We start from the raw sequence: 9,316 nt of genomic DNA on the forward strand, positions 1-9,316 counted from the left end.
CTTGCCCCCGCCCACGTTGACATGCTGCTGTTTGACCGAACATTGCCACCTGCCGGACGCTCGGGCACACTACAGCACAAAGTCAGAAACTTTACAAACCACAATTACAAACGCAGACACACACAAAGGACAGAGAAAAGGTTTTTGAGGTAGTAGCTGTATTCAAATGATTGAAACACAATCACCCCCTCTCCCCGGTACCAATATTTCAGCTACAGAAATGACAATACTTTAAAAAAAAAATTCTTACTTCCTATGCAGCACTCAGTCAAATGTTAAAATGAAATGGTTCAATTCACTACCACAGGTGACTAATACTGTCAAGGTGCAGCATTTTTTTTTTTGTAATTTGCCCTCTTCTTATATCGAAAAATTAAACTAGTGTTCCAAGGCTAAGCACAAGAAACTAACCATATGACAAAGCATCAAATCATCCATGGTCTTTTTTTTTTGGAAGAAAATATAATTTTGTAGTTGTACATGTGAATACGGTATAGAGTATCGTGGAAAATTCAAATGTCATACCATTATGGGCAGTTATAGTGTTTATTAATCACTCAGAAGATAAAATGTAAAAAAAAAAAAAAAAGTCACAAAAAGAGCACCAAAGGTAACAACAAAAACTCAAAATTAGTGTTAACCATTAAAAAAAACCAAACAAAAAAACCCCCAAAACAAAACAAAATTTAAATACATTTGTAACACTTGGCTCCTTCAAACACTCTGCATCAGACCAAGGCAAGTACGTAAACTGAAATTTAAAAAGCACCAAATGTTAAGGAAGATGAGAAACAAAAAGTTCTAGTAACTAATGAAGAAATATTCTTCTCATTTTCCATCTGATCAGAGTCCGTGTTTCGTTCCAGGACAACCATTTGTTCTCACTTCCTCTTTCTGTCCTGAGAGCACCGTGGACAGTACCTGCATAGCATAAATGAAGAGTGGTGAGGGTGCACACTTTCAACACTCTTATTGAACACATTTGTGAAATTAGATCACAGTCTCAATTTCTTTTAGTTTTGTTTACCATTTGCCTCTCGGTTTGGTTGTCAGCCCCACACATGCGAAATGGAACCACTCAATGGAGCACTGGAAAAAAACAAAAACAGACAAAATACTGGTAAGTGTTGTGCAAGTGAAGCAGTTGGGACAGACAAAAATCAAATTTTTCTAGAACACATGATGGAGAACAATCTGTTCAAAAAGAGCCATCACATGTAATATTCACAGTGTGGCTTCTGCTAATAAATCAGTCACACTGCCATCTGTGACCTTATCCACACAGCGAGGCACCGGGCTGCAGCACCTTAATTTATGGTTAGCATCTTGGAAATGTATGTAAGAGAGAGCCTGTACATGCACTTTATAAAGTATAACAGACACATAATACCATTTCAGCTTCTATTTTTTATTATTAATCTGATTTAATGCTCGCAGAGTCAGCTCTGTATGATACAATTATACTGTCGTGACCTTTTTTGATATGTGGATGGTATTTATTGATATTAAAATAAATAATATCATTCCTTCATTAAAGGGACCAGTGAAGGTACCACATTTTGTGTGCTTTATTAAATGTCACAAAGGGACACACTGTCATTTACTCACTTCCAAATGCAACCTCTCTTCCTTTGTTAAGATGTACAGATGGCTCTTTAAATCTGATAATAGCAGGGCTCCATCCACTTAAAACGCCATTATAAGCAAATAAGTAACAGGAAATTAGAACTAGAAGGTGATTTACTACATATTAAACCACTTTCCACAATCCTCTGGCTTTGCCTTTATTGCATAAATGTGCACTCACCAGACACTTTAATAGGTAGGCCTTGCTAGTACCAAGTTAGACCTCTTTTTGCCGTCAGAGCTGCTTAGTTCTTTGTGGCACAAAGACAAGGTGTTGATTACGTTCTCAGAGATTTTGGTCCGAAATGACATGATAGCGTCACACAGTTGCTGCAGATTTGTCAGCTGCATATCCATGAAGCTCCACGATGGTGATGATGTCACATTCCAAATCACTTAATTCAACTTTCTTCCACATTCTGATGCTCAGATGGAACTTCAGCAGGTCCTTGACCATATTCAATTCAATTTTATTTATATATCAAATCAAATCAAATCACTTTTATTGTCACATCACATGTGCAGGTACATTGGTACAGCACATGTGAGTGAAATTCTTGTGTCTATATATATAGCGCCAAATCACAACATAAGTCGCCTCAAGGCGCTTCATAGATACAGAGAAAAACCCAACAATCATATGACCCCCTATGAGCAAGCACTTTTAGCTACGTGCATTGAGTTGCTGTCATTGGCTGGCTAATTAGTTCTTTGCATTAATGAACAGCTGAACAGGTATAAACTACTAAAGCAGCTGCTGTATTTTTTTAATGCAGCCTCATTTTCTTCTCTTTTTTATGCTCCTTTCCTTGATGTGTCTGATTATGAACATTCTTCCCCTGTAGAATAAGCTAAAAACTGACAAGACCAGACATCTTGGAAAAAAAAGCTTTCCACATACCAGGGTTCATACGTCTTTTTCAGGGTCAAATTCAAGCACTTTTTAAGCACTTTCAAGGTCCCTTTTCAAGCTTTTCAGATAACATAGTTCAATTCAACATATAAGACTTTAAGAATGCACAAGCATCTACTTAAAATCTATTGAATTTATCATCTGTGATATTATTATGTACAATTCCAATGTATTTTGTTCATCTCCCTTAAATAAACAGGCAGCCTTAAAGTATGAAATATTCATATACAAATACACATATAAATGTGTGTACTGTCTCAGTGGCTGATTGTGCCCCACAGGTCTCGGTGTGAGCTTGAAGACATGTATGAGTTTTAAGTAGTTTAATGTGCAGGTGCTGAAGATAAACACATTTTGAATGAAAGCCGGGGAACTGATGGCACAGAAACAAGTGGCTATTCTTTGTGACCATTGGATCGGTCCTTCATATTACCATTATTTCAAATACTCCAAAAAGCTGGGGTCCAGGGTATAATTGGCCGTTTTTGACTACTTTTGATTTGGCCTCTATATTTCAACTTTAAAAACTGTTTATCTTGCCAATCTGTTATTTTCTCATTTTGACAAACTGTATCAGCACAATTTATCTAAATTCAGACAAAATTTAAAATACGAGTAGAAAGTGATATTTTTGACTGCAAAAACCACAGGCATGTTTAACGAATCATTTTCATAACTTGAAATGCAAATAGAAATTGTAAATTTTTAAAAATATGCACAGGTTTTGCAAACAAAAAAGTTATATGGTACTATTTACCTAAAAATGCAGCCAAGGCTGAGATGTTTTTTATATAACCATTTCAAACTATTTACAGAACAATCAGGTGTTCTGCATCAAATAAGAAGGCACAAAAATTATTTATGCAACTCCAAAAAATAGTTTGTGTCCACTATAACACAGATGAGAACAGTACAGGGATAAACCTGCAGGTCTGACAGCAGGTGTGTCACACAGCGTTTACACTGCAATCTGCCTTTGGTGGCTTTTTTGCAGCTACTGTCACATTTACTAGTAGAACTGACACACAAAACAAAACAACGACTACACTACACACTAACTACACAAGACAACACACTAACATGAGACTCCAAACACGGTAAACCTCACAAATTTCTCATGTATCAAAACTGTCTCTCTCTCTCTCTTTCGCTCACTCCTAAAACTTCCCTCTCTTCCCAAACAACCAAATGCCACATGTTGCCATATCATTTTTTTTGATTGGTCAACGTGGTACATTTTTCCACCAATAGGGAAGGAGTGTTTTTTCTTTTTTCACCAATGACTGTTGTTTTTCACTCACAATCAAAGCGTGTTTGCTAGCGCTCTCCTTAGAAAAGGCCGTTTTTACCGTTTCTTCCTGGAGTAAACGCCACTGTTTTATTAAAAACAAAAAACATCGGTTTTACGTGGCCTATCAACACAATTTAAACACTGGTATATAGTTTGAAGTCCGCACGTTCGACCCAAGTTGAAATGGAGACTCTGGGTCTGTCGACCCCAGAGGGTTAACCAGAAAGCCAAGTTAGCTAGTTATGTATCAGGCTAATGTTTAAAGCTTTCACTTGAGTAAATTAACTCATATGACTGCTAAGTAATGTTAGCTAAGTTCACAGCATATTCCATAATAGCGCTGCCATACTGCATCACACTCAGTGCGTTTCAATCATTTCTCCAGCGAGTTTGATAGCTAGCAAAATAATAATCATAATTTTTTAAAAATAGCATGTGTAACGTACACGTACTGGAAAATTATTTACTAGGACTCACCTATCATGCGACTGGAGAGCGCAAACTCCGCCATTGTTGTTTTCCATCAAACACTTATTAAAACAACGACCAACAGGTATGTTAGCGCACACATCCCCGACTGTCCGAGGGAGGGGCGGGGTCACATATTGAAACAGACACAAGGCAGCCAGGCGGGGAAATTTTGCCTCTACATTTTGCGACTCATTTTATTTCTCTATCTGATAAGAAAACTGTTCAATCAGATAGTTATTTGTGGTGAATGAAATACAGTTACACTTTCAAGCACTTTTAAGCACCACATCTGAAATTCAAGCACTTTTCAAACCTTGAAAAGACAACATTAAAATTCAAGCATTTTCAAGGATTTCAAGCACCCGTACGAACCCTGACATACTGTAACTGGTTAAAACAAACACATGTAACTGCCGCCAAGTTAAAAATATACCGACCATAAGCACTAAATGAAAAAAAACAAAACTGTTTCCCTGTGTTTGGTGGTTCCGAGGACATCAGAGGGATGTGTGTGAGTATTTCACTATAACCAAACCTCTTTTAATTTGGTTCGTATTGAAACAGCAGAACAAAACTCAAATAAAAGTGGGCAATCATTAATATATTTAATTTTGTTATTGCCAAACAAAATGGGATCAGTGGATATGTGGATAAGGACAGCACATTGAACCCAAACAACCGGACATCTCCCTCTCAAGTTCAGTAAAGACAATAAAAAGGGACATTTCAACTTATGCCAAAAGACAACTGTCACAAGCTAAATGAAGCAACTGCAAAGAAAGCATCCCAAGACTCTCTGTGGTCCAGCCTCCTTTGTGTGTTTACACAGAAATGCTCTTTTCTCCAGTGAAAAGAGCCAGAAAACACCAGAAAATATATAAAGCGTTCAGAACACCAGTTCTTGTTTCTGTTACTCTGTATGATTTGCCTTTATATTATGACACTTGAAGTGGGTTATAAAATTGATTTGGTTGTGCTCTGCGACCAGACATTATCGTTTGGTCTAACTCCCAAAAACTTGCGTACGTCATTGAGCTGACGGTACCATGGGAGGAAGCAATCGAGGAAGCATTTGAGCGTAAGAAGCTGCAGTATGCCAACTTGGCAGCTGAAGCAGAGGACAGAAGTTGGAAGATCAAGGTGCGCCCGGTGGAATTGGGGTGCAGGGGCTTTGTTGCCAGTACAACAGCAAAACTGCTTAGAGAGATTGGGATCAGACAGGCACAACGACAGGCTATAAGAGAATTAGCTAACACTGCTGAGAGGACCAGTTAAAAAGGGCTGACTTCACTTGGGCAGCAAAGGCAGTCCAGCTAACTGTGAGAGAAAAGAAAATATTCCGCTCTTCTTCCCTTTTCTAGGAGGCAGTAGGGAGGAAGAGCGTACAGCCCGATCCGGCAGGGAGGTGTGGGAAGCCAGATCGTGCGCCCCCCTTCCGGCTCTCCTCTCTCCTATCTTATCCCTTTTCTCTTACTTCTCTCTATCACCTTTTCTATCCCTTTGAAGAAGTGAGGCTCCATAAATGCTAAAGAGGTAAGTATTATTTCTCAGTTGTAGTGAATAGATAGGAGAAAATAAACTGTAGAAAACTAAACAGAAGAAAGAAGAAGAGAAATAACAATTTAACATAAACTAGTGACACACTCCGTGGCCTGAGCAACCCTGGTAGGCCCTCATTGGACGAGGGTGTCTAGTGATAATGGGCGAAACACCTGATGAATCCAAGGTCCACTACTGACGATGTGTCCCAAATCTTAATATGATAATCTAGATCAAATCTCTAATCTACCAAAAAATTGCAGATTTGCTTGGGTAAAAGACCGAAAGTTTTTTTTTTCTGTATATGTCTGAAATAAAGATACAATACAATACAAAAAAGTTGAGGCACACAACGATATGTGTTGCTGGTAAAGTTCCTGGGCTGCCTTTCCTCAAGATTCTCTCCATTCAAAGAAATGCATTATCAGGGACTATAACATCTAGTCCTTTTACTGAATCATTACTTGTGCTCTAAACCATGTACCCTTTCAAATTTTATAATTTTCTAAGCAGGTTCACTGTACAAACGACAACACACATTCATCAACATTAAATGTAAATGTCCATACCAATCTCATGTGTCCTCTGATTGACTGTAAGAGGGCATTTTAATACAAAACTCACATCAGTGTTGTCACAGCCGATCATCTCGCCATAGGAGACCTGATGACATAGGCAGTAGGTGGGCTCGTTGGGGTCCACTGGCATATCCAGCACATCGGATGGGTGCACGTTCCCAAAGTTGGAAGAAGGGCTGTTGAATTCTCCTCTGATGATTAAAAAATGTTGTATGTGAGAAAAAGAGTATGACACTAACTTAAAAGGAAAAAAAAACAACAATGACGAGACCATCAAAAGCAAAACAATGCACAACGTACGGCTGAAGGAGTTTCACTTTCTTCTGTGCACTCTTAGGACTGCTGTCTTCATCTGAACTCTTCACTTTAGACCTCGTTTTAGCTGCCTTCTTCTCCTTTTGCCTGGAATCTCCTGGGATTACAAAAGCATGCAAGACACGCATTATATTGAGTTTGGATTTACTTAACTGAGCACATAACTGTGGGCAAATACAGTGTTAACCCACCTTTCTTCCCCTTACTAGAGGTGGAATCATAGTCTGTGCTCTCGATTTGCTTTTCCTTCAGGTCAGCCTCAAACCGAGCCAGATCCGTGTCCAGACGTCTGATGTGTTTATCCACCTACACAAAATTCAGGCCATGCTTACTTAAATACAGGGCAGTGTATTTTTCAAGTTATTTTCTCCCAATAAACATGTATCTAAAATATGTTTATTTTCTAAGATACCAACCATTTCATAGGTCTGCATGGCCAGCTGCACCTTGTCATCTCCAAACTCCTTGCATTTACTGTATGACTGCTGGATCTGCCTCAGTATGGACAGCTTTTGCTCAGAGGAGAGAGTCCGGGCATTGGCAGTGTATTCTTTAGCCAGAGAGTCTATCTGGCCTTTAAGATCTAAACAAAAAAAAATAAAATAAAAAAAAAAAAAAAGATGAGAAGAACTTCTAAACAACGCTGTCTGTAATTACAAAGATAATTTTAATACCTCACACAAATATGTCAAAATGTTTTTGAAAATAACACAATTGGATATTCAGTTTTCTTATTTAACAAGCATAAAACCAGCAACCTAAAACAGTAAATTATGATCTTAAGGCTTCAAAAATGTTAATAAACTTTTGGGTTCTATACATTCATCTTCTTCTCCTTATCTGTTTCTGGTTGCTGGGGTGGCTTGAGCCTATCCCAGCTGCCAAAAGCAGGATACACCCAGCACAACACTGACAGACGGACAACAAATTTAGAATCACCAATTAATCTAACTCCATGCATGTCTTTGAACTGTGGGAAGACGTCAAAGCACCCGGAGAGAACCCATACAAGTACGAGGAGAACATGTAAACTTCAGGCAGAAGGACTTCAACTGGATTTAAACCCAGGACCTACTTGCTGTAAGTAGACAGCACTAACCACAACCAAACCTTTAAAAATGTTTTTGCTTAGCACATATAAATACATAATAACACACCTAATTGTTTTCACTCTGTATAATTATTATTGTTATTATTATTAATATTATTTTTATTTATTTTATTTTGATCATTTATTTGTTTTGGGGTTTAAAAATAATATTTAAATAAAGATGACTTAAAAATGTTATTATGTGACTCCTCATCACACATTAAGATAGGGTTCGAGCTGTGTCAATGTAAGAGCACTAAATAAAAATACATCCAAGTGTTAAAGAAGAACAAGACAAATAATAATAATAATAATAATAATAATAATTAGGGGCTTTTTTTCGTTAGTAATCTAATGATTCCTCGGACTTTCGTTGGGGTCCCTGTGTGGGGGTAACCCATTTACCTCCATTTAAGGACCGTGTTTTGTGGGTTAATGAAGATCCGTGTTCACTGAGCTTACCCTCTGTGCGTTGATCTAGATCCCTCATCAAATTAAAGTTCCTCTGCAACTCGAAGGGCAGGTTTTCTATGCCTGGTGTGGCAGGAAGGCAGGAGAACAAAGATTTTTAAGACATCAACACGAAACAATGAAATAACAACACTGGCTAGCTCAATCTAATGTCTGAAGTGATGCTTTTTCGGTTAAGCTTTAAAATTCTCAAGCACCCCATTAAACAACAAGTGGCACAAATACAGCTGACTATGAATGCTAACTGCATTTAACTTGTGCCAGTAGTGGCAATACAATACAGGATGCTTGCGAGCCTTTCTTTGCTCCCTTGCGACGCGCTATTCCAGCAAATAGACTGAGCCTAAACCGCTAACCGTTAGGAAACCGTTAGAACATTCCCTTCCGCGCTGAAGCTGATCAGGAGATACACTACACAAAGAAATTAAACTATAAAACGACTAAGAATGTTTTTCAATGCGTCAGAAACACATGCAAATTCACTTACTGTCCAAATAATGCTCCAAATACATTCCCGCCGCCATCTTGGAAAATGTAAACAACACAGCTTCCGGACCGAGATAGAGCTGATCTGATTGGTTATCTCCAGAGCGCACCCAACACCGAAGGAAGAATCAACTGCCATCCAAAGTACGGCCAATTACAGGTGTAATACTCAAATTATCATACAGGTAATAAACAATAACAGGTATGCAAGAGCGTCCAAGATGTACTCCGTTTAGAGATGGTCTTTTGTATTTTTATCAAGGTTATTATAGTTAATCTATATTATAGTTACAGGCCTCCCAAATACTGCACAGACTTTTTTAATGACCTCAGTGAACTGCTGTCTGTGATCTGTGTTGATTTTGACTGTGTAATTATTGCTGGGGATTTTAACATTCATGTGGACAACCCTCAGGACAAAGGGACTAAAGACCTGAGTAACACTCTGGGCAACTTTGGGCTGACTCAGCATGTAACAGAGGCCACACATAATAGAGGACACACTCTTGACCTACTGATCTCCAAAGGCCTGAGCA

The 9,316-nt window shown here is 38.4% G+C and overlaps 1 protein-coding gene across 1 annotated transcript; it reads right to left on the minus strand.

Annotated features, from left to right (window-relative positions):
• Positions 1-139: 139 nt before the first annotated feature.
• ing4 (inhibitor of growth family, member 4) lies at positions 140-8,929 on the minus strand. Its single transcript, XM_085291783.1, has 8 exons — positions 8,782-8,929; positions 8,286-8,357; positions 7,150-7,316; positions 6,925-7,039; positions 6,719-6,830; positions 6,465-6,609; positions 1,028-1,089; positions 140-921 (listed from the first exon to the last, which is right to left on the minus strand). Exons 1-8 carry the CDS (start codon positions 8,816-8,818, stop codon positions 882-884), a joined length of 750 nt encoding a protein of 249 aa, XP_085147909.1. The 5' UTR covers positions 8,819-8,929; the 3' UTR covers positions 140-881.
• Positions 8,930-9,316: the final 387 nt, after the last annotated feature.

This window comes from Mchenga conophoros, linkage group LG11, assembly GCF_057382185.1.
Source record: "Mchenga conophoros isolate Kocher_MC1m ecotype Shallow Benthic linkage group LG11, M_conophoros_male_GT1.1, whole genome shotgun sequence".
Lineage (NCBI taxonomy): Eukaryota > Metazoa > Chordata > Actinopteri > Cichliformes > Cichlidae > Mchenga > Mchenga conophoros.